Consider the following 25,959-nt stretch of genomic DNA (forward strand, 5'->3'; position numbering starts at 1 on the left):
AATGTCTGGAGACACTTCTGGTTGTCACAACTGGAGTAGGGGTGCTACTGGTGTCTAGTGGTAGAAGCCTTGGATACTACTAAACATCCTCAAATGCACACGACACACCCCCCATTCCCCCCCCACACACACCATAAAACATTATCTGCTCCAAAATGTCTAGTGCTGAGGCTGACAAACCCTGTTTAAGAGCAAAACTCCTTAAAAGTGTCACCTTTATTCCACATCTCCAATTCCTTCCCTCTTTCTGTCTAATTTTTTTTTTTGAGATAGAGTCTTGCTCTGTTGTTGCCCAGGCTGGAGTGCAATGGCTCACTGCAACCTCAGTCTCCCAGATGCAAATGATTCTCGTGCCTCAGTCTCCCAAGTAGCTGGGATTACAGGCACGCCCCACCACACCCAGGTAATTTTTGTATTTTTAGTAGAGACGGTTTTCATCATGTTGGCTAGGCTGGTCTCAAACTCCTGACCTCAATGATCCGCCCGCCTCGGCCTCTCAAAGTGCTGGGATTACAGGTGTGAGCCACCATGCTCAGCCCCCTCATTCTCTCTTGAATCTACTCCAGCCAGACCCTCATCTCTACCACTTCCCCAAATGTGTCCTTGTCAGGATAATCCAACATCTAATGGTCACTCTCAGTCCTCATCAGACTTGACCTGCTGGCAGTATTTGACACACAGTATCATAGCTATCCAGTGTCCTACACTTAACTCTGTTCTTCCCCCCAAGGCTACTACATTTGTATCCTTCCCAATTTCAGCTGATGTCAACTTTATTCTTCCAGTTGTACAAGTGATCATCAATGCTCCTTCACTTCCTCTCACACTTGGCATCCAATTTGTCAACAAATCTTATTGGCTCTTCCTTCAAAATATATCTGGGATTTAATTACTTCCTCCAACGTCCACTGCTGCCACTCTGGGCTGTGCCACCCTCAGCTTTCACCTCGTGTCAAGGTCCTGGATCATTGCGAGAGCTTTCACAGGGATCCCCCTGCTTCCACCTTTGCTCTCATACAACCAGAGTGAGTGTGTGAAAGAGGTCAATTAGATGTCACTCCTTCCCAAAACTCTCCAAGGGCTTCCTTTCTCATTCAGAATAAAAGCCGAAGTCTTTACGATGTGCCCACACGGCCTTATCCAACCTGATTGCTGACATTGTGTCCTCCTTCTCCTAGTGAAGTTCCCTCTGTTGCTACCCTACCACCCTTCCCGACATTCCTTAGACGCTACAGCCACACTCCCTATGCACGGCCTTTGCACTTGTTCCCACTGCCTGGAACTTTCTCCTTCAAATGCCCTGTGGCTTGTTATCCCCCACCCAGCCCTCCAGTCCTCACTCAAATGTACCTTGTCAGTAAGAAATTCTCTGCCAAGCCTTCCTAAAGGTGCAGCTACCTCTGCCCTGTCCCTCTTCTCTGCTTTATTTTATCCAAAAGGATAAAGTGTCTCTTCACCTGTCGGCTGCAGTGGCTCATGCCTGTAATACCAGTACTTTGGGAGGCTGAGATGGGTAGATTGCTTGAGGTCAGGAGTTCAAGACCAGCCTGGCCAACATGGTGAAACCCTGTCTCTACTGAAAATACAAAAATTAGCCGGGTGTGGTGGCATGCACCTGTAATCCCAGCTACTCGGCAGGAGAATTGCTTGAACCCGGGAGGCAGAGGTTGCAGTGAGCCGAGATCGCGTCACTGCACTCCAGCCTAGGTGACAGAGCAAGACTCAGTCTCAAAAAACCAAAAAACATTAAACGCCTTCCTGAATGAATTTTCTTTCTTTTGCTTTTTTTGTCACTCAGGTTATCTACTAGACCTAATCAAGCAAGCTTATCTTCTTCCAGGCTTCAACTACTACTTGAATTTCATTAACTTTCCACATTTATTTATCTTTAACCTCACTTTTATTCCTGAATTTCATTTGTATTTCCAACAATTTGCTGTATGATTTTCACTGTGTCCACCAATTATCTAGACTTTAAAATCAATATTTAGAAACTCAAACATATTTACCCAACCACTCACACTGACCTTAAATTAAAATAAACACATGACACAACTGTTCTTTGTCTTACATATATTTTTATATTTTGGGTATTGCCTCACCAGCTACTCATATGATGAAGCTAGAAATGATGGAATCATCCCTAGTTTTTTGTGTCTAACATTTCCTATATCTCATTGATCCCTGCATGCTGCTAATTTTACCTATTTTGAATCGTCTCACATAGATCACCTCTTTTCCACCTTCTTATGTGTGAGTGGATGCAAAACCTTCCTAACCAGTTTCTCTACTTCCTACTATTCCAATTCATTCTTTGTATTATTGTCAGCTTTATATTTCCAAACATCTCCAGGACTTTCAAGAAAAATGTTTGAATTTCATAATAGGTCATAAATTAGCTTAATGTTCTGAACTACAGTAGAGAGGAATTTTATACCAAGCTCCTGGGAATCCCTTTATATGATAAACTACATCCACTTGAGTGGAAAAACCCTTGGAGCAAGTCAGCCCAAGATGATGCAGCTTTATTAATCGTTAGAGTCCAATAGGAGATCCAACATTTGGAAGGGAGATGGAGGTTTTTCAAAGAAAGTGATGAGCTTGGCCAGGCACGGTGACTCACGCCTGTAATCCCAGCACTTTGGGAGGCCGAGACAGGCGAATCACGAGGTCAGGAGATCAAGACCATCCTGGCTAACATGGTGAAACCCTGTCTCTACTAAAAATACAAAAAAATTAGCTGGACATGGTGGCAGGCGCCTGTAGTCCCAGCTACTTGGGAGGCTGAGGCAGGAGAATGGCGTGAACCCAGGAGGCGGAGCTTGCAGTGAGCCAAGATTGCTTCACTGCACTCCAGCCTGGGTGACAGAGCGAGAGCGAGACTACGTCTCAAAAAAAAAAAAAAAAAAGTGATGAGTTTACATAAGAAACAAACAACATAGGGGCAAAACCACATTATAACACCTTCAAAGAACTGAAACAATTCATGTACATTAAATATTTTAAGGTATATTACTATGATTTTAGGGTCTTCAAGCTTCTCTTTGGAGGTATGTGAAGTAAGAAGAAATGAAAATGTAATCAGTATAGTGTATACACGCCCTTTCTGTCTTTCTGAAACAATAATCCTGCGATAAACCATTGGTAAAACACGCATTCTCATCTTTATGAGAACGTCTCCCTTTTCTAAGACACTAGCTTGCTAGTGACTAGATCTTTGAAGACATACCTTGGTGCCCAGAAAGATATCTGATTAGCCAGACCAAGGGAACCAAGAAGATTACACCTCTATTTTACTCTTATTAGTCTTTTTGCAGTTTGTACTTTCAGTAGACTACCTGTACTTAATTTGCTTCTTAAAATATGATGAGGACTGCAGAAAAAATATTATGTCCATATTACAGGTAAAGCAACAAAGGTCCCCAAAAGATGGAGTGACTTGGCCAGGATCACAAACTAGTAAAAAAACTCATTTACTCTTTTTGTCATTAACATATTAAGTCCTATCAAGTCGGGATGCTAAAACTATGGGAGAATTAATCAGAGTAAATATCTTTATTTTTATTTTTTGAGACAGAGTCTCGCTCTATAGTGCAGGCTTAAGTGCAGTGGCACTATCTTGGCTCACTGCAACCTCTACCTCCTGGTTCAAGCGATTCTCCCACCTCAGCCTTTCAAGTAGTTGGGATTACAGGCACCGCCACCATGCCCGGCTAATTTTTTGTATTTTTTTAGTAGAGACGGTGTTTCATTATGTTGTCTAGGCTGGTCTTGAACTCCTGAGCTCAGGCAATCCACCCGCCTTGGCCTCCCAAAGTGTTAGGATTACAGATGTGAGCCACTGTACCCAACTTACTTTTTGTATTTTTAGTAGAGATGGGGTTTCACCTGTTGGCCAGGCTGGTCTCAAACTCCTAACCTCAAGTGATCCATCTGCTTCAGCTTGCCCAAGTGCTGGGATTACAGACATGAGCCACCACTCCCAGCCTGTTATTATTTTTTTTTAATTTTATTTAAGAGACAGGGTCTTGCTCTGTAGCCCAGGCTGAAATGCAGCCGTGCAACCTTAGCTCACTGTAACCTTGAACTCCTCCCACCTCAGCCTCTCAAGTAGTTAGGACTGCAGGCATGCACTATGTTGCCCAGGCTGGTCTCAAACTCCTGGCCTCAAGTGATTCTCCTACCTCTGCCTCCCAAAGCACTGGGATTACAGGCATGAGACACCACACCAGGCCCCAGAGTAAACATCTTTAAATGGAAGAGTCTGTAATGAAAAAGGCTGTACAAAATCAGTTTAATGCCGTGTTTTCTCTGTTATTATTATTTATTTATTTTTTCTTCTTTTTTTTTTTTTTTGAGATGGAGTCTCGCTGTCGCCCAGGCTGGAGTGCAGTGGCCCGATCTCGGCTCACTGCAGGCTCCGCCCCCCCGGGGTTCAAGCCATTCTCCTGCCTCAGCCTCCCGAGTAGCTGGGACTACAGGCGCCCGCCACCTCGCCCGGCTAATTTTTTGTATTTTTAGTAGAGACAGGGTTTCCCCCTTGTTAGCCAGGAGCCACCGCACCCGGCCTCTATTAATATTTTTTAGTTATACTTCATGTGTCTACATTTTCATTCCATCATGAGCTCCTTGAGGATAGTGCTTAGGTGATATTTATCTGTCTTCTGACACTGAGTTTCTGCCATCCAGGCAGAAAAGGCTCAATAAAAATGTATTGAATCGAATAAAGATTTGTAATTCACATGACAGACAAATGCGTAATGCCTAAGCAACTGTTTATTTCCCCTTATCAATAAATGTCAGCATTGTTTTCTCCTTTCCCTGCTTTCAATTTCCTGTAAAAACCTAATGGTGACTAGCCAAGGAAATTTCCTTTTTAAATTCAAATTTGGCAAACACACTGAAGACATGTGATAATCTTAATATATTCCTCGTAGGAATGTGAGAAGTGTTCAGAGCAAAGGGTTAACATATTTAGAGGTAAAAAAATTGATTCTAGGCTGGACGCGGTGGCTCACTCCTGCGATCCCAGCCCTTTGGGAGGCCAAGGCAGGTGGATCACCTGAGGTCAGGAGTTCAAGATCAGCGTGGCCAACATGGCGAAACCCCATTTCTACTAAAAATACAAAAATTAGCCAGGCATGGTGGCTCACGCCTATAGTGCCAGATACTCGGGAGGCTGAGGCAGAAGAATCGCTTGAACCTGGGAGGCAGAGGTTGCAGTGAGCCGAGATCGTGCTACTGCACTCCAGTCTGGGTGACAGAGCAAGACTCTGTCTCAAAAAAAAAAAAAAATTGATTCTAGTCAATAGGCATTTATTTTGGGGAGTAAAGAGATGGGAAGAATTAGAGAAAGGAAGAGGAAAAACAAAAATAAGTAGCATGCAGATAATGAGAAAATAGACTCATTTTTACAGCTGCGAGCTCAGACTAAAAGATAAACAATGCTATTACTTTGGAATATAATTCTAATAAAGAACATTAAAAAAGACTCGTAGACCACAATATGTATTTATTTTGTTGCAAAGGTGTCATTTTTAGAAAGAAACAAATGTGTTCAATTTTGCTTTCCCTGTTTTTAATGAATTAAGAAAGGTCTTCTCTTATCCTCTTTTAACTGTCATCATTCCTCTCATCCAGACTTGGGGCAAAGTAATATTTACAGGTTTGCAATAAGACACCATCTTTAAGCAGTTTTTAGGCACTTTTACAATACTGACTAAATTTTATAAAATAGTATTATAAATTAATATTTAAATTATAATTTTATAACGTGAAAATCAACAACGAATGTCAATTTCACTTCGTTTTGACTGTCATCTGTGGCCTCTGGAGTCCCTCACTTAAATCATTGGGCCTTGGTTTTATTTTTTAAGCCTATTAAAAAGGAGGATGAGGCCGGGCACGGTGGCTCACACCTGTAATCCCAGCACTTTGGGAGGTTGAGGTGGATGGATCACTTGAGGTCAGGAGTTGAAGACCAGCCTGGCCAACACGGTGAAACTCCGTCTCTACTAAAAATACTAAAAAAAAAAAAAAAAAAAATACAACAACAACAAAAAATTAGATGGGTGTGGAGGCTGAGGCAGGAGAATTTCTTGAACCTGGGAGGCAGAGGTTGCAGTGAGCCGAGATGGTGCCACTGCACTCCAGTCTGGGAGACAGGGCGAGACCCTGTCTCAAAACAAACAAGCAAACAAGCAAGCAAACAAACAAACAAAAAACAAGTTGGGTGTGGTGGCTCACCCCTGTAATCCCAGCATTTTGGCAAGCCGAAGCAAGCGGATCACCTGAGGTCAGGAGTTTGAGACCAGCTTGGCCAACATGGCGAAACCCCATGTCTACTAAAAATACAAAAATTAGCCTGGCATCGTGGCGCCTGCCTATAATTCCAGCTACTCAGGAGGCTGAGGCAGGAGAAGCTCTTGAACCCGGGATGCGGAAGTTGCAGGTTGCACGTGACATAGCCGAGATCGCGCCATTGCACTCCAGCCTGGGCAACAAAAGCGAAACTCCATCTCAAAAAAAAAAAAAACAAAAAAAACAGAAAAACAAAAAAACAACAAACAAAAAGGGAGGATGGTAGATAACTGTCCAGATACTTTCCAGCTTTGCCGCTATATGAACTATTTCTTTTGTTTAGTTTTCAGCATGGGTGCTTCTGGCACTTTTAGGTACATTCCAGCTTCTGGGGACCGGCTGCCTAGAATAACAGGCATTTGCCCCAGAAGCCGTGGAGTGGCCTCACTTTGGGGTCGTGGGCAGATCGCTGGCTCCCACGCCTGGACTTTGGGATCGCAGGCAGGATCCCTTCCAGCCCAAGCACTCCGCCCAGGCGCGCCAGGCAGAGCCCCACCCCATCCCGCCGTTCCCTTCCGCCCCGGGGCGCGGCTCTTGCATCTGATACTGAGCAGAGTAGAGCGCCAGGCAGGGCCGGCGGGCCACGTGACAAGCCCGGAGACAGCTCCGCCCCCCGCTTCCTGAGCCTCCACATCCCGGCCGCCCTCCTACTTGCGCACGTGGTTCCGCCGCTGCTGCCTCCCGCTCGCCCTGAACCTAGTACCTGCAGCCATGGCTCCCGGCCACCTCGGTGAGGCCCTAGCGGAGCGGCGCGGTCTGCGTCCTCGCCTGCGGGACCCGGCACGGCAGGGGCGGCGCTGCGGGACTGAAAGCCAGCGTCCCCGCTCCCCGGCCGGGCCGCAGCCTGCATGGGGCCCGCCTTAGAGCAGCTCGCGGGTGTAGGACCTGGGGAGGCCCAGACCAGGCCTGCGAACGCAGGGTCCAGGTGCTGGCCTTGCGATTCGAGAATCTCCTCCCCTAGACCCTTCCAAGGCCTTGCAGAACACAGTGCAATGTGCTGCGAGTCATGAGAAAAAATGTCTTCTCTTTCAGCCTTATTTAGTGTCTCTGACAAAACTGGCCTTGTGGAATTTGCAAGAAACCTGACCGCTCTTGGTTTGAATCTGGTCGCTTCCGGAGGGACTGCAAAAGCTCTCAGGGATGCTGGTCTGGCAGTCAGGTAAGGCATAGCTAGTTCCATCAGAAAGGAGTGTGATCACATTAACCCGGAAGTATTGTATTCCAGGCACCAGAAGCAAAATGCCTTATTTACTCCTCCCAGTAGCGCTGTGAGGTTGGTGTAATACTTCCCCACTTTATGGGGAAAAAAAGTGAGGCTCAGAGAGATTTAGTAACTTTTAAGACCCTGGACGGCCGGGCTAGGTGGCACACGCCTGTAATCCCAGCTACTGGGAAGGCTGAGGCAGGAGAATCGCTTGAACCTGGGAGGCGGAGGTTGTGGTGAGCCGAGATGGCGCCACTGCACTCCATCCTGGGCGACAGAGAAAGACCCTGGACAACACACTGGAAGATTTAGCAACTTCTGCACAAGTTTAAAGAGTTGAGTAAGGGAGAAGTAGGATTGGAACCCGGGCTGTTCCTGATTTTAGGACCCTAGTCTTAGCCCCTTCCTTAAACAGATTAACTTAGGTGGGCCACTTGTTATGCAAGGAAAACTTCAGTTACTTTGACTGGTGATTTAATAAAACTTGACATCATGAAGATTCCAATTTACCTGCCTTCCCTTAGAATCTCTGGTAACCGTATGAAGGTGCAAATCATTCATTCCCACGTTCACAAGCCCTTCATTAGCTGACTAGGCCATGGAAAGAAGGGACTTAGAAATGATTAACCAGGATGCCATTGCTGATGTCAAGGAGTGGCATTCTGGGAGGAGAGGGAAGAGGTCTACTGAAAGGTAGAAAAATGAAAAAAACTATAGGATAGCTATTTAATAAACGGCAGTGAGAGTTGGGAGGAACGAGATGACCACCCCTGAAACATATTTTAAAATGAAAGAGATGAAGGATATCTGTCTGCTTTTTGTTGCCATGTGGAAAATTTGCTTCTTGGTTTCTAGATCCATGTAGAGGTAGGTTATTACCTTTTCTTTGTGCAATTCTCAGCTATGTGAGCAGTACACAGCTTCCCTAAATTTAACAAGTTCAGATGGTAAGAATGCCTTCCTTTATTAACAAATACATAACTGTATTTTCGGATGTCTTTTTGCATCTTGTCTGTGTGGTTTTCATGGGAAACCTGTGAGAATTGTGGCAGGCAAGTTGGCTCTTTGCTCATCAGCAACCAAATGAGAATTCAAAGTCCAGACCTGCGTGCTTTCCATTGGGCCAAGTTGGGTCCTCCTATGGTAATGGAACCTTCGTAAAGCAAAATCCTCATCTGTAGTCTCTTTTTTTTTCCCACCAAATTTTGTATTATGGAAACATTTCGGACACAATCAAAAGTAGAAGAGTATAATGATCCCTTGGGTCCTATATCTGTCACCCACTTTAGGTACTTATCAACTGATTAGTCTTGTTTCTGTACCTCTACCCACTCCTCACTTATCTTCATTATGGTCATATCTTCTTTAAAAACTGGAAATGTAAATGTGTTTCTCTTCTATGAAAGGATAAGAAGTTCACCATGAGTGATTTATTTAGAGCCCAGCACAGTAAAGTTCACTGAATGAAGTGTAAACAACTTGGAGCATTTGTTTTTTCTGCAACAAAGGCCACATTCAGTTGCAGTGGTATTTTATTCAGTTGCAGTGGTATTTTATTCAGTTGCAGTGGTATTTTACATATATAAACTCTTACAGTCCTTATAACGACTTTTTAGTGTAGGTAGTGTTATCCTCATTTTATAGGTAAGGAAACTAAGCACAATGTACTTAAGTAACTTGCTCGAGATTACACAGCTAGTAAGAGGCCAAGATTTTTTTTTTTTTTTTTTTCTGAGATGGAGTTTCACTCCTGTTGCTCAGGCTGGAGTGCAATGGCACTGTCTCAGTTCACTGCAACCTCTGCCTCCCAGGTTCAAACGATTCTCCTGCCTCAGCCTCCCAAGTAGCTAGGATTATAGGCGCCCGCCACCACGCCTGGCTAATTTTGTTGTATTTTTGGTAGAGACAGGGTTTCACCATGTTGGCCAGGCTGATCTCGAACTCCTGACCTCAAGTGATCGCCCGCCTTGGCCTGCTGGGATTACAGGTGTGAGCCACCGCACCCGAGGCCAAGATTTTGTAGGGGTGGAAAGGTGTGATCCTTTGCTCTCCATTGTAAACGTCACGGCCAATATTTTTATAAGAGAAGACAGGTTATAGTAAGAGAAAAGCATAACAAATTTATTTAACAAAGTTTTACATGACATGAGAGCCTTCAGAATGAAGACCCAAAGATAGAGGAAAAACCATCCATTTTTATGTTTAGGTTCAACAAAGAGTGGACAGAAAGATGGAAGTATGATTGGACAGCAAGGATATGGTGTATGCTAGCAGACTGAGGTGGAGAAAGCCAGGAAAGCCTCTGTCCAGATTCTTCTTGGCTTCTCTAAAATTCTTTCTCCACCCCCCGAGGGTCTCTTGACCTACTATTGGGCAAGGAGATGAGAGGATTTCTTTATGGCCAGCTCCTAGACAGAAAGCCAGCGAAAAGTTAGAATCATAAGCTTAATTCTTATGACTGGCTTTGGGGAAAAAGAGTTCTAGTTTCTGTAAATTGCCCTGGGGAAGAGAAATTCTCATTTCTGTGACTTGAGGGAAGAATGAAGGGTGAGAGGCAAGAGGGCAGGAGAAAGCTAGAATTTTTTTTTTTTTTTGGAGAGGATCTTGCTCTGTCACCCAGGCTGGAGTGCAGTGGCACAGTCATGGCTAATTGTAGCCTCGATCTCCCAGGCTCAGGCAATCCTTCCACCTCAGCCTCCTGAGTATCTGGGACTACAGGTGTACACCAGCATGCCTGACTAATTTTTGTATTTTTGATAGAGATGGTTTCACCATGTTGTCCGTCTGGTCTTGAACTCCAGGGCTTAAGCAATTTTGCCTGCCTTGGCCTCCCAAAGTGCTGGGATTACAGTTTGTGATCCACCATGCCTGGACAAGGTCTTGGTTCTGGCTGGGCGCAGTGGCTCACGCCTGTAATCCCAGCACTTTGGGAGGCCGAGGCTGGCGGATCATCTGAGGTCAGGAGTTTGAGCCCAGCCTGGCCAACATGGTGAAACTCCATCTCTGCTAAAAATACAAAAAAGAATCAGCCAGGTGTGGTGGCGTGCACCTGTAATCCCAGCTACTCAGGAGGCTGAGGCAGGAGAATTGCTTGAACCCGGGAGGTGGAGGTTGCAGTGAGTTGAGATTCCACCGCTACACTCCAGCCTGGGTGACAGAGAGAAACACTGTCTCAAAAAAAAAAAGATCTTGGTTCTGAGGCTGCTTCTGAGCATATTTTTGGGTGTTGTTATCTGCAATAATTTTATCCCAGGAAGTTAACCATTACCTTGTCATGAGGTAAACTGATGGATTTTAATTAGTGAGTATACAGCAGTGAGCATACGTAGAATTATTTCCCAAGACTACAGCCATTATGTATAAATTCTTCAGTTCAAAGGAGTAGCAAGCTTTTTAATTACCCCAAATGTTTAATTCTAGAAACAAATCTGCCTTCTCTAGGTTTTAAGTGACTGTCTTCATTTGGAGGAAATGGATTTTATTTCCTGAACCCCAGGAAAAGAAATTTTGAATTTGAAAACATTTATGTCACCAGTTTGTGGATGTTGGAACTGTGTGTGTCGTTGGTCAAACACCAGTCATTTGCAAATGGTTCCCCTTAATAGGAGAATCTACCCAGGAAATTCCGTATCTTACTGGCAGAACTTGGTGCTTCAAAGTATTTATTATAGTCTCAGCTACTTGGAGGATTACTTAATAAGCCCAGGAGTTCTAGGCTGCCATGCACTGTAATCTTGCCTGTGAATAATCACTGTACTCCAGGCTGGGCAACATAGTGAGATCCCATCTCAAAAACTATATATGTTGATTGTAGAAAATTCGAAAATATGGACAACTATAAAGAAGGTAGTGAAAATAGATTGTAATACTTAACATGTTAGTATATTTTTCTTCTAGCATTTTTATAAGCATGTACTTTATTTCATAGCTTACACAGAAGGTAGATGCAGTTTTGCTTCCTGCTTTATTTATTTATTTCTTTTTATTTATTTATTTTTTGAGACAGTTTCGCTGTTGTTGCCCAGGTTGAAATGCAGTGGCACGATCTTGGCTCACTGCAACCTCCGCCTCCCAGGTTCAAGCAATTCTCCTGCCTCAGCCTACTGAGTAGCTGGGATTACAGGCATGCCCCACCATGCCTGGCTAATTTTGTATTTTTAGTAGAGGCGGAGTTTCACCATGTTGGCCAGGCTGGTCTCGAACTCCCTTACCTCAGGTGATCCATTCACCTTGGCCTCCTACAGTGCTGGGATTACAGGTGTGAGCCACCCCACCCGGCCCCTGCTTTATTTTTTCTTATATATTGTGGCATTTTTACACACCATTATAACTTACAAAGTCTGCCAGAGTGTTCATGGTTACAACTTTCTAGGGGTCTGCTTTTTGATATGGATTAATATTTACCGTCCTTCACTTGACCCTTTGTCACATTGTGTGATTATTTTTTCTAGTTTACTTTTTTTTCCCCCATGTAAAACTTTTTATTTAACATTTCTGTAATCAGACCTCTCAATCTTTTGTTTAAAACTTGGAAAGCATTCCTTACATATTTAATTTTGCTACATGCATGATTTTTTAAATGCTAAACCTTTGATTCATAAGGAATGTATTTTTGTGTAGGTTTAACCAGTTATTCCAATAGCAATACCACTTTATTAAACAGTCTTTTATGTCTTCACTCACTTGATATGCCATCTTCATGTGTTGTTGTTGTTGTTGTCTTTTGAGATGGAGTCTTGCTCTGTCGCCCAGACTGGAGTGCAGTGGCATGATCTCAGCTCACTGCGACCTCCATCTCCTGGGTTCAAGTGATTCTCCTGCCTCAGCCTTCCGAGTAGCTGGGATTACAGGTGCCTGCCATCCCGCTTGGCTAATTTTTTGTATTTTTTTAGTAGAGATGGGGTTTCATCATGTTGGCCAGGCTGGTCTCAAACTCCCCTCCTCAGGTGATCCACCTGCCTCGGCCTTCCAAAGTGCTGGGTGTTTACAGCCATGAGCCACCGTGCCCGGCCAGGGATATTTTTAATGCTTTTTGTTACATACTGCCAAATTCTCAGTTGTACGTCTTAGTAATATTTAATGAGTATGGCTTATGATTCAGTTTCTAAATTCTCTGAAAATTATAAAACCAATGCTGTAATAGTTACCAATTATCCGTGAACATACACAACAGTTAGGAAATACATTAAATAAACTTTTTTTCAAAAGTAAATAGAATTTTACTTAAGAAATCAAGTATAGTGAAATACTTTAAAAAATCAGAATTTTCTCATTGTTGAATTCAGGCTCAAAATCTCTTGAAATGAAAACAGTAGATGCTTTGAATAGTGAAAATCACAATTCAGCCACACCAGTAGTACCATTCTGTTTATCTGTTTTTCAGAGATGTCTCTGAGTTGACAGGATTTCCCGAAATGTTGGGGGGACGTGTGAAAACTTTGCATCCTGCAGTCCATGCTGGTAAGTGGTTGGTATCTTTACTGTAAAACAGTCAGTGGTTTCCAGGAATATTTTAGTTGATAGCAACCGAAAATGAAGAAAAAGGCTCAAGAGAAATTTGCATATAAAGTTAACGTCATGAAGTTGCTGCCAGATTTCATAATACGTTAGAACTGGTTTAAAATCTGGCTTGTCTTACTACGTGATGAATTCAGATTGTTTTCCTCTGCTTGCTATTAGTCCTGACCTGATACCTAATTTAGAGTCTGGTGTTTCCTGCTCGAGTTGCTGAAGATATTTAGATTTCATAGTATGAAAATACTTTTAAAATAGTTCAAACTTAGAATGAAGCATCACAGTGTAACTGACTTGCAAAAGAATTTTTTTTCAAAGTGCTTTGCATTTGTTCGTTCACCTGAGAATGACTTGTATATAAACCAAAATGGCAAGAAACTGGTATCCTCCTAGTTTGTCAGTTGTGGTACAATTTGGTGAATAAAGCTGAATGGCTACAGATCATCAGACAAGCCATTGACTTACAGGAACACAGACTGTTCTGGAACTAGCAACAGTTGTGTAAAATTCCTTTTACCTTTTTTACGTTTTATTGCTCAAGAAACTGGGATCAAGAACTGAAGAAAAAGATTTTTAAATGCATCTTTTTTTTTTTTTTGAGACAGGATCATACTCTTGCCCAGGCTGGAGTGCAGTGGTGCGATCATGGCTCGCTGCAGCCTCAGTCTGCCTCCCAGGCTCAAGCAGTTCTCCCATCTCAGCCTCCCAGGTAGCTGGGACTATAGGCATGTGCCACCACGCCCAGCTAATTTTTGTATTTTTTATAGAGACGGGGTCTCACCTTGTTGCCCAGGCTGGTCTCGAACACCTGGGCTCAAGCGATCCTCCACCTTAGCCTCCCAAAGTGCTGGTATTAGAGACATGAGCCACTGTGGCCAGCCAGATATATCTGTTAATCCTAATTTTTTTGTTTGATAACTCCCCAACTACATGTTTGATATTCTTTAATTAAGAATATTATGCTGGGCATGGTGGCTCTTGCCTGTAGTCCCAGCACTTTGAGAGCTGAGACAGGAGAATTGCTTGAGCCCAGGAGTTTAAGATCACCCTGAGCAACATGGCAACACCCCTCTTCTCTTTAAAAAATTGAAAAGACCAGCTGGGTGTGGTGATGCATTCCTGTAGTCCCAGCTACTTGGGAGGCTGAGGTAGGAGGATCACTTGAGCCCTGGAGGTCAGGGCTATAATGAGTTGTGATTAAGCCACTGCAATCCAGCCTGGGCGATAGAGCGAGACCATCTCAAGAAAAAAATTTTTTTTTACTCAATAGGATTTAATTTGATTGAAGACACTACGTTGAAAGAAATTCCTTAATCTGACTTGTTTTTTGAAGCTAATGACTTTGTTTAACTTTGTTAAATTAGGAATCCTGGCTCGTAATATTCCAGAAGATAATGCTGACATGGCCAGACTTGATTTCAATCTTATAAGGTAAAAACCTGAAATTGAACTTTTAACACATTAAGGACCAACGACAAAGACTATGCCAAACCTGGTGTCCCTGTTTTTTCTTAGTCACTATAAACCTTTACTGCGCACCTTCTGTGTGACTTTGTATGTGTGTAAGCATTTTGGTTTGGCCAGATTTATATACCAAAATACATACTTAAGTAAGTTTTTTAGGAAGTTACAATCTAAATCTTAGTATGTATAGGTTGAGTATCCCTTATCTGAAATGCTTGGGACCCAGAAGTGTCTTGGATTTCAGATTTCTTCGGATTTTGGAATATTTGCAGGTAACATACCAGTTGAGCATCCCTCAGAAATCCGAAATACCCCAGTCAGCATTTCCTCCAAGTGTCATGTTGATGCTCAGAAAGTTTCACATTTTGGAGCATTTCAGATTTCAGGTTTTCATATTAGGAATTATCAGCTTGCACAACTAACTGAGTTATTTGCATAAAGATACTGGCTGTTTCTCTTAAATGTACGTAACAGCTTTATTGAGATCTAATCCACATACCATATAACTCACCAATTTAAAATGTACAAATCAGTGGTTCACAGAAGTTGTGCAACCATTACTGTGTTAGTCTATTCTGCATTGCTATAAAGGAATACTAGAAGCTGGGTAATTTATGAAAATAGGTTTCTTTTGGCTCATGATTCTGCAGACAGTACAAGAAGCATGGTGCCAGCATCAGCTTCTGGTGAGGGCCTCTGGAACTTTATAATCACAGTGGAAAGCAGAGGGGGAGCTGACATATCCCATGAGGGAAGAAGCAAGAGAGAGGGAGAGGAGGAGTTGCCCGGCTCTTTTAAATTTTATTCTCAATTTAATTTAGTTTTATTTTGAGACAGGGTCTCGCTCTGTTGCTCAGGTTGGAGTTCAGTGGCATGACCTTGGCTCGCTGCAACCTCTGTCTCCCGCGTTCAAGTGATTCTCCTGCCTCAGCCTCCTGAGTAGCTGAGATTACAGGCGTTTGTCACCACGCCCAGCTCACTTTTACTATTTTTAGTAGAGGTGGGGTTTCACCATGTTGGTCAGGCTGGTCTCGGAACTCCTGACCTCAAATGATCCACCCACCTTGGCCTCCCAAAGTGCTGGGATTAGGTGTGAGCCACCATGCCCGGCCTGCCCGGCTCTGTTAAACAACCAGCTCTACATGAATTCAGAGTGAGGACTCATTATGGGGAGGGCACCAAGCCACTCATAAGGGATCTCCCCCGTGACCCAATCATCTCCCACCAGGACCCACCTCCAACATTGGGGATCACATTTCAAAATGAGATTTGGAGAGGACACACATCCAAACCATATTAATTGCCACATCCAATATTAAAACATATTCATCACCCCCACCCTAAACCCTATACCCATATGCATTTATTCTCCATTTCCCCAACGTCCTCCAGCCTCGGCAACCACCAATTGTTATGTCTCTGATTTGCCTGTAGTGGACATTTTCATACAAATGGAATCTAACAATATATGGTTTTTTTGTTCCTGGCTTCTTTCACTTAGCATGTTTTCAAGGTTTATCCATGTTATAGCATAGTATCAATAGTTCATTTCCTTTTTAGTGCTGAAAAATAATCCATTGTGTGGTCATACCCTGTTTTGTTTATCAGTTCATTTGTTGATGGACATTTGGGTTGTTTCTACTTTTTGAATATTATGAATAATGCAGCTATAAATATTTGTGTATAAGTTTTTGTGTGGACATACATATTCATTTCATTGGGGTATATACCTAGGAGTGGAATTCCTTGGTCATATGGTAACTATGTTTAGCTTTTGAGGAACTGCGACCCTGTATTTCAGAGTGCTGCACCATTTTACATTTCCAGCAGCAGTGTGCTGGATGGGGTTCCGGTTTCTCCACATCCTCATCAACGTTACTATCTGTCTTTTTGATTCTAGTCATTCTAGGGGTTCTGAAGTGGCATCTCATTGTGGTTATAATTTGCTTTCCAAATAATGTGGAACACCATTGCATGTGCTTCCTAGCCAGTTGTGTACCTTCTTTGGAGAAATGTCTGTTGAGACCTTTTGTCCATTTTTAGTTGAGGTATTTATCTGTTTATTATTGAGTTGTAAGTTTATTTCCTCTCATTCGATGGATTGTGTTAGCCTTTCTTGATGATGTCCTTTGAGCATCACAAGTTTTTTCTTTTTTTTGAGACGCAGTCTTACTCTCACCCAGGCTGGAGTACAGTGGCATGATCTTGGCTCACTGCAACCTCCACCTCCCAGGTTCAAGCGATTCTGCCTCAGTCTCCTGAGTAGCTGGGGTTACAGGTGCCAGCCACCACACTTGGCTAATTTTTTTGGATTTTTAGTAGAGATAGGGTTTCACCATGTTGGCCAGGCTGGTCTTGAATTCCTGACCTCAGGTTATCCTCAGGCCGCCTTGGCCTCCCAAAGTGCTGGGATTACAGGCGTGAGCCACCATGCCCGGCCCACAAAAGTTTTTAATTTTGATGATGTTGAATTTATTTTTTCTTTTGTTGCTTGTGTTAATGGTGTCATATCTAAGAAAACATTGCCTGATCCTCAGTGATGAAGATTTTTGTGTATATTTTCTTTCTTTTTTTTTTTTTGAGATGGAGTTTCACTCTTGTTGCCCAGGCTGGAGTGCAGGCGTGATCTCGGCTCACTGCAACCTTCGCCTCCTGGGTTCAAGCAATTCTCATGTCTCAGCCTCGCAAGTAGCTGGGATTACAGGCGCCCGCTACCACGCTCAGCTAATTTTTTTGTGTTTTTAGTAGAGGCGGGGTTTCTCCATGTTGGCCAGGCTGGTCTTGAACTCCTGACCTCAGGTGATCCACCCGCCTCGGCCTCCCAAAGTGCTGGGATTGCAAGCGTGAGCCACTGCACCCGGCGTGTGTACATTTCTTTTATTTTAGTGTTAGCTCTTATATTTCAGTCTTTGGTTCATTTTAAGTTAATTTTTATATGCAGACATGAAATAGAAGTCTTATTTTATTTTGTATGTGGCTGTCTAGTTGTCTCAGCATCATTTGTTGAAAAGACTGTTCTTTGCCCAATTGAATGGTCTTGGCACCCTTGGTCTGTGTGCCTGCAGTTATGCCAGTACTGCACTATTACTATAGGCTGGTAACAAATTTTGAAATCAGCAAGTGTGAGTCCTCCAACTTCGTTTTTCTGTTTTTGTTTTTTATTTTTATTTATTTATTTATTTGTTTTTGAGACGGAGTCTGGCTCTGTTGCTCAGGCTGGAGTGCAGTGGCGCTATCTTGGCTCACTGCAAGCTCCACCTCCCGGGTTCACGCCCTTCTCCTGCCTCAGCCTCCCAAGTAGCTGGGACTACAGGCACCCGCTACCACGCCCAGCTAATTTTTTTGTATTTTTAGTAGAGACGGGGTTTCACCGTGTTTGCCAGGATGGTCTTGATCTCCTGACCTTGTGATCCGCCCACCTCGGCCTCCCAAAGTGCTAGGATTACAGGCGTGAGCCACTGCACCTGGCCCTAACTTCGTTTTTCTTGTTCAAGATGGCTTTGACTCTTCAGGGTCCCTTGCATTTCCACATGATTTTTAGAATCAGCTTGTCCATTTCTACAAAACAACGCAGTTGGAATTTTCATAGGGATTGTGTTGAATCTGTAGATCAATTTGGGAAATGTTGCCATCCTAAGAATATTAAATCTTCCAGTCCGTGAACATGGGGTGTCTTTAATTTCTTTTAACATTGTCTTGTGAAGTAGAATTGTTTTCTAAATTTTTTCCCATTCATTGCTAATGTATATTTTAATACAATTGATTTTTATATATTGATCATATATCTTGTGGCTTTGCTGAACTCATTTATTAGTGCTGAAAGGTTATTTTTGTGAATTTGGGATTTTCTGTATACTAGATGGTATCATCTGCAAATAGACGTAACTTCACTGCTTTCTTTCCAGTCCTGATGCCTTTTCTTTTCTTTTCTTTGTTAATTGCTCTGGCTAGAACTTCTAGTACAGTGTTCAGTAGAAGTGGTAAGAATGGACATTATTGTTTTGTTTCTTTTTTTGATGATGGAGTTTTGCTCTTGTTGCCCAAGCCGGAGTGCAGTTGCATGATCTTGGCTCACTGTGACCTCCACCTCCCGGGTTCAAGTGATTTTCCTGCTTCAGCCTCCCAAGTAACTGGGATTACAGGCATGTGCCACCTTGCCTGGCTAATTTTGTATTTTTAGTAGAGATGGGGTTTCTCCATGTTGGTCCGGCTGGTCTTGAACTCCCAACCTCAGGTGATCCGTCCTCCTCAGCCTCCCAAGGTGCTGGGATTACAGGCGTGCGCCACCTTGCCCGGCTAATTTTTGTATTTTTAGTAGAGATGGAGTTTTACTATATTGGCCAGGCTGGTCTTGAACTTCTGACCTCAGGTGATTTGCCCGGCTTAGCCTCCCAAAGTCCTGGGATTATAGGCGTGAGCCACTGCGCCCGGCCTCTTGTCTTGTTTCTGAGTTTAGTAGGCAAGTATTTTAGTCTTTCACCATCAAGTATGATGTTAGCTGTGGATTTTTCTTACACTTTGTCATGTTCAGTAAGTTCCCTTCTATTTTTAATTTGCTGAGTGTTTTTATATGAATAGCTGTTGAATTGTGTCAGATCCTTTTTGTACATCTATTGAGATGATCAGGTGGTTTTTGCATTTTTCTGGATTGAGTTTATTAGTGTTTTGTTGAGAGTTTTTGTGTGAAGATGCCTAAGAGATACTGGTCTCTAGTTTTCTTGTGACATTTGTCTGGTTTCAGTAGGAGGGCAGTAGACTTAATAAAGATGAGCTGTAAAGTGTTTCCCCTCCTATTCTGTTCTTCTGTTGTTGTTTTTTTTTAAATTAGTTTTCAGCAGTTAGGCTTGTTTGGAGCCTGCCCCTAGAGCTCCTCGCACTACAGGCCTAGGAGTGGAACTGTACTTCACTGATTGTTAATTTTAGATTACTTCTGTATTATAAATTATTCTTTTGGCATTCCTATTACCATCATTTTTATGACCTCTCTGAAGGCAAAACAAATGTTTCACTCTTAGAATGCGCTGATATTTTTCATCATTGTGCCAATCCATTGGAAAAAGAATCTAAATTCTAATATTCTGGATAATAGTGATCACATTCCAAAATGAGAATGTTATCTGTAATCTTATACTTTATACTTCTATTAAAATGTTCTATAAATTTTTGATGGCTTGGTGGTTCTGGGTAGCTAAGGTTATGCAGGCAGCAGCGTTGCAGTGTGACGTGGAGGGAGCACTGTGTATTCAGATCCGGGGAGCACCTGCTGACTAAATTACCTCTGCTCAACCCCAGCAGGACACCCTGACTTTTTAACACACTTGTTAGAATTCTAAAATGTCAGGCTCACAATTTATATATTAGTTCTGTATGGCTTTTGGTTACGTTAATAGTACTGACTTGTTTTTTTCCTGGATAGCTGTAAACCACGAGTGGACTTTTTAATGACAGCCAGATTTGTCTTTGTTTTATAGAGTTGTTGCCTGCAATCTCTATCCCTTTGTGAAGACAGTGGCTTCTCCAGGTGTAACTGTTGAGGAGGCTGTGGAGCAAATTGACATTGGTAAGTCAGAAAAACCATTTTAGAAGACTGAGAGGAGAGGATTATTTAAATTTGAGTGAGATTTCATTTTGAATTTTATTACTGAGGAAATAGAAAATAGCTACTTCTGGATTGTGTTTGGGGATTACTATAATTCATTTATATTTTCTTTTTTTTATTTATATTTTCTAAGCTTTTTTGTGTGTGCAGAGATTCATCTGAGTTATTTTCCTGATTTATTTATTTATTTATTTATTTATTTTATTTATTTATTTTTTTGAGACGAAGTCTTGCTGTGTCACCCAGGCTGGAGTGCAGTGGCGCAATTTTGGCTGACTGCAACCTCTGCCTCCTGGGCTCAAGTGATTCTCTTGCCTCAGCCTCCTGAGTAGCTGGGATTACAGGTGCACACCACCACGCCTGGCTAATTTTTTTTTGTATTTTTTGTAGAGATGGAATTTCGCTGTGTTGGCCAGCGTGGTCTCAAACTCCTGACCTCAGGTGATCCACCTGCCTCACCCTCCCAAAGTGCTGGGATTCCAGGCATGAGCCACCGCGCCCAGCTTATTTTCCTGATTTTTAAGTCAGGAATTCAAGTGGAAGTACATGCACAATGAGTTTATTTGAAAGAGGTTCATAAGCTGATAGGGACATACAAAAATCAATACGTCTTTTGTTCTTCAAAGGTGGAGTAACCTTACTGAGAGCTGCAGCCAAAAACCACGCTCGAGTGACAGTGGTGTGTGAACCAGAGGACTATGTGGTGGTGTCCACGGAGATGAAGAGCTCCGAGATTAAGGACACCTCCTTGGAGACTAGACGCCAGTTAGCCTTGAAGGTGGGATGCACTTTTGTGATACTGTAAGTTACATCCATGGAGTGCAGTGTTTGCCAGACCAAGCAGTATTCAATTCTTGGTAGATTGCATCACCTACCAAAGCTCTGCTTGGAGCTGCTATCCTTTTGTGAAAAATGGAGAGACCAGCTATTACAGGGGATTCTGTCAAAAAGATTGAAAGAGGGCCAGGCGCGGTGGCTCACACCTGTAATCCCAGCACTTTGGGAGACCGAGGCAGGCGGATCACCTGAGGTTAGGGGTTCGAGACCAGCCTGGCCAATATGGTGAAACCCTGTCTCTACTGAAAATACAAAAATTAGCCGAGTGTGGTGTGGTACGCCTGTAATCCCAGCTACTTGGGAGACTGAGGCAGGAGAATCGCTTGAACCCATTAGGTGGAAGTTGCAGTGAGCCGAGATCACACCACTGCACTCTAGCCTAGGTGGCAGAGTGAGACTTCATCTCAAAAAAAAAAAAAAAAAAAAAAAAAATTGAAAGAGAATTGGAAAGGAATTGGAAAGGGGTAATTTGTTGGGCCATTGAGTGCTTTGCTATCATTCATGGTGTCATCATCTTGTGCAGCCACCACATAGCACTGAATAGTGAGGAGATCTTGTTTGCTGTGGACCTAGAAAACCATCTTGTCCCCACTTTGGAAAGTGCTGCTAGTGTCTCACAAAACTTACGCTTTTTGTAGGCATTCACTCATACGGCACAATATGATGAAGCAATTTCAGATTATTTCAGGAAACAGTACAGCAAAGGCATATCTCAGATGCCCTTGCGGTATGGAATGAACCCTCATCAGACCCCTGCCCAGCTGTACACACTGAAGCCCAAGCTTCCCATCACAGGTAAAGCCCGAGCGTTCTGTAGCATGGTTTGCTGTGCCTGGAGAGTGTATGTTTCTCTGTATTGCATCTGATGTGGTTCACATTCAGAAGATGATACATTCCATAATGCCTCTTGTAGCCATCTGATAACCATCTGGTTTGAGATGCCATTTGGACTGAAGAGCACAGAAGTTGAGTAGTCTGGAGTTCTGAAAAGATGTCATGGGGGAGATGGAGATTGGAATGTCTCTGCCATGTAGATCTTTTTGAAGACATGAGACAGGGTGGGATGGCCTGGATTTTATAGAGAAGAGGGTCAAGAAAGCCTTGGGGTAAAGGCTTGGTAGGTATACTGTGGAGGAACCAGCAGAAGAAAAGTTGTGAAATTCCAACCTTTTTGAATGCATTTGAGAACAGAAAAGGGACTGTTTGTTTTGCAAATGTTGTAAGAAGCAGCTGCCTTGGAATGTTGGATCTAGAAGCCCAACTGAAGTAGGCCAAAGTAGAAATGTGATGTTAAGAACTAACAATGATAAAGAGGTTTCTTTGAACAGAGAAAGTAGGACTTCCCCTGGGTTTGTAGAGTTTAGAGAGGGTTTTTAAATGTGTGTCCTGTTCTGTTCCAAAGGTAGGCTGTGAGAGCCTGTCCTGCTCTGGTACAAGGAAGAGTAGGGGCAGGGACAGAGGCGAGAGTCCCAGGCATGGAGGCCTTGGAATCCCAAGCACTGCCAGGGCAGCTGGCCTTGGCTGAGAGCAAGGGCAGCCTCCTTCCTGCCTGGGGCGGTCAGCATTTGGTGGGGGAATGAGCCTGGGCTTCCTTTCCGTGTCACCAGCTGAGAGAACGATGGCGGGGGGAGCAGCGTGCCAGGTGGGAGGGGAATCTGAAAGTCTTCATGTTTGCTGCGTTCTATTGTTCTGCCTCAGATAGATTTTTTTTTTTTTTTTTTAATTAAGACAGCGGAGTCTCGCTCTATCACCCAGGCTGGAGTGCAGTGGTGCAATCCCTGGTTCGAGCAATTCTCCTGCCTCAGCCTCCTGAGTAGCTGGGATTACAGGTGCACACCACCATGCCTGGCTAGTTTTTCTGTTTTTAGTAGAGATGGGGTTTCACCGTGTTGGCCAGGCTGGTCTCAAACTCCTGACCTCAAGTTAGCTGCCCGCCTCAGCCTCCCAGAGTGCTGGGATTACAGGCGTGAGCCACCACACCTGGCCTCAGATCTCAGATACATTTTGACACTAACACTTCCCAAGTCCCCACAGACACCCTGTGAAGTCCTCTAGGCTGAAGTAATCTAAGTAATTTGTTTTCTCTCGGCCTTCCTGGGCTTCACAGCACAGTAATCTTTTAAAAATGGAAATCGGATGATGTCAGACCCTACTTAAAACCATTCCTTGGCTTTTCTTAAGCACTTTGCCCTGCCCCACAAACCCTGTGCTGCCTGCCTGCCTCCTATCTGCCCCGTCTGAAGCTCTCCCTGCCCCTGCTCCTAGCCCCTCCGCCCTGTGCCTCCAGTGGGCCCAGCTCCTTCCACTCCAGCGCCTCTGGCTCCTTGTCCCCTTCACCCAGAATTCTTCCGTCTGCCCTTCACAATCCTGGTTTCTTGTTATTCAGGCCTCACCTCCTCAGAGAAGCCTTCCCTGACCGCCTAGACCAAAGTAGCTGCCCATCATGCTTTCATCCCATCACCCTGTATTGCTGCACGTGTTTCTGTTCAATCTGTTCAAGTTGTCTTCCCCCATTAGGATGGCAGCTTCCTTTTTTTTTTTTTTTTTTTTTTTTTGAGATGGAGTTTCACTCTTTTTGCCCAGGCTGGAGTGCAGTGGTGCCATCTTGGCTCACTGCAAACTCCGCCTCCCGGGTTCAAGTGATTCTCCTGCCTCGGCCTCTCAATTAGCTGGGAATACACGCGCCTGCCACCACACCTGGCTAATTTTGTATTTTTAGTAGAGATAGGGTTTCACCATGTTGGCCAGGCTGGTCTTGAACTCTTGACCTCAGGTGATCTGCCTGCCTCGGCCTCCCAAAGTGCTGGATTACAGGCGTGAGCCACAGCGACGGGCCAAGATGTCAGCTTTTGAGAGCAGAAGCTGCATCTGTTTTTGTTTGTCGCTGAATCCCCAGGGCTTAGAAGACTGTTTGGCACATTCCCTAAATGTTTATTGAATGAATAATTAGCAGCCTGACATTTTGCACAAATTTTTCCTTGTAGGACTTCTTGAAACTGATTTGTCTGCTGTTATATCTGACCTATTTCCTGCTTATAGTTTATATTCTCCATTAAGATTCTGAGGCAAAAAAAAAATCCCCATGTACTGTCAGTTCTTACACTTTTCATTTTCCAAAGCATTTTCATTGGACTATATAAAAGCCTTCATTGTTCCTTAGACTGTGTGTGCATTTCTTTTGAAGTTTAAAGTATTATTTGTGGTAAACATGGCAGAGGCGACCCTGGACACATAAATAAGTGTTTCTTGTGCGAGATTCCCAGGGTTTCTCCCCAACCTGGGCTTATTTCCACAACAGAAAAGGCATTTTGCCTTTTCATGTGGTTTGAGTATTTGGCAGTGATGTTATTACAAAGTGTACGGTTGCGATTGTATCTAAAACAAAATTGAAGCAAGAACAAAGATGAGGTTGTGTGAGTGTGTGTATGTGTCTGAGATTTTAATGACTGATTTGCTTATGATTGGAAACAAGATTCCTATTTATTTCATCTATTTACTAGATTAAGCAACTTTCAACATTTCTCTGGCACTTTCTATTTCAGTTATTAATGTCTTTGAAAATTTGGTATTTGAAGGGGAATCGGATACTCTTTTATTTTTTTTTTTGAGGCAGAGTCTTGCTCTGTCACCCAGGCTGGAGTGCAGTGGCATGATCTCGGCTCACCACAACCTCCGCCTCCCAGGTTCAAGTGATTCTCCTGCCTCAGCCTCCTGAGTAGTTGGGATTACAGGCATGTACCACCAAGCCCAGCTAATTTTTGTATTTTTAGTAGAGACAGGGTTTCACCATATTGGCCAGACCAGTCTCAAACTCCCAACCTCAGGTGATCCACCCACCTTGGCCTCCCAAAATGTTGGGATTACAGGCATGAGCCACCGCACCCATCCAGATACTCTTAACTATGAGATGTTTCAGAAACCAAAAGTTTTCTCCCACTTTTAGGCTAAGGTTCAGCCTTAGCCTAAACCCTCTATGAGGAGTGGGAGGGAGATGGGGGAGTTGTACATATGGTGTTTTGTTTTATTATGCCTGTTGTATGCCTTAGGGGATATTTTACTTCTATTGTTTACTATTTATTGCCTAGTTTGTTTCTTCTGTGCCTCTCCCATAAATTTCATGAGGACAGTGATTTTATTTGACTTGATTTTTGGTTGGGGGAATTATTTTTTCAAGTTCTTTTTAAAATGGGCTTTATTCTTTTAGAGTAGTTACAGGTTTACAGAAAAAATACACAGTGATTATAGGGAATTTCCATATACCCCCGCTTCCCCACAGTTTCTCCTGTTAACATCATGCATTAGTGTGGTATATTTGTTACGACTGATAAACTGATTGTGATTCATTATTAACCAAGGTTCATAGTTTAACATTCATCCTTTGTGTTGTACATTCTCTGTATTTGGAAAAATGCACAGTGGTATGTATCCCCCATTACAGTATCACGCAGAATAGTTTCAATGCCCTAAAACTCCCTTGTGCTCCTCTGCCTCATCCCTCCTTTCCCTTCTCCCCAACGCTTTGCAACCACTGTTACCTTTTTCTCTTTTCTTTTTTTTTTTTGGAATGGAGTCTTGCTATGTTGTCTGAGCTGGTTTAGATATCCTGGGACTCAAGCAATCCTTCCGCCTTGGCCTCTCAAGTAGCTGGGATTACAGGCATGCACCACCATGCTCAGCTATTTTTACTGACTCTGTACCCATTTCCAGAATGTCAGATAGTTGGGATCATACAGTATGGAGCCCTTTCAGGCACTTTCACTTAACAACGTGCATTAAGTTTCTTCCACATCTTTTTGTGGGTTGGTAGCTTATTTCTTAATGCTGAATAATATTTCATTGTGTATGAATGTACCACAGTTTATCCATGGACATGTTGAAGGGCATCAGAACTTCAAGGACAGTTTTTGGTAGTTTATGAACAAAATTGCTATAATCATTTGTGTGCAAGTTTTCAACTCATTTTGATAAATACCTAATATTT

At 43.2% G+C, this 25,959-nt stretch overlaps 1 protein-coding gene across 4 annotated transcripts in view; it reads left to right on the top strand.

The window, feature by feature from the left end:
- The first annotated feature begins 6,726 nt into the window (after positions 1-6,726).
- Positions 6,727-25,959, top strand: part of ATIC (5-aminoimidazole-4-carboxamide ribonucleotide formyltransferase/IMP cyclohydrolase) — a 68,779-nt gene continuing 49,546 nt past the window's right edge. For 2 of the 4 annotated variants that reach the window (XM_054477459.2, XM_054477463.2), the window contains exons 1-7: positions 6,939-7,090; positions 7,393-7,519; positions 12,948-13,024; positions 14,443-14,509; positions 20,014-20,102; positions 20,768-20,919; positions 21,617-21,773. In XM_054477459.2, coding sequence (XP_054333434.1) covers positions 7,072-7,090; positions 7,393-7,519; positions 12,948-13,024; positions 14,443-14,509; positions 20,014-20,102; positions 20,768-20,919; positions 21,617-21,773 — 688 coding nt within the window. In that variant the 5' untranslated portion in view covers positions 6,939-7,071. Of the gene's footprint in view, positions 7,091-7,392; positions 7,520-12,947; positions 13,025-14,442; positions 14,510-20,013; positions 20,103-20,767; positions 20,920-21,616; positions 21,774-25,959 lie in introns of all 4 variants that reach the window. The other 2 variants (XM_054477458.2, XM_063647927.1) reach the window with 2 other exon arrangements.

The sequence above is a fragment of the Pongo pygmaeus genome, chromosome 11 (genome assembly GCF_028885625.2).
Source record: "Pongo pygmaeus isolate AG05252 chromosome 11, NHGRI_mPonPyg2-v2.0_pri, whole genome shotgun sequence".
NCBI classification, from domain to species: Eukaryota; Metazoa; Chordata; class Mammalia; order Primates; family Hominidae; genus Pongo; species Pongo pygmaeus.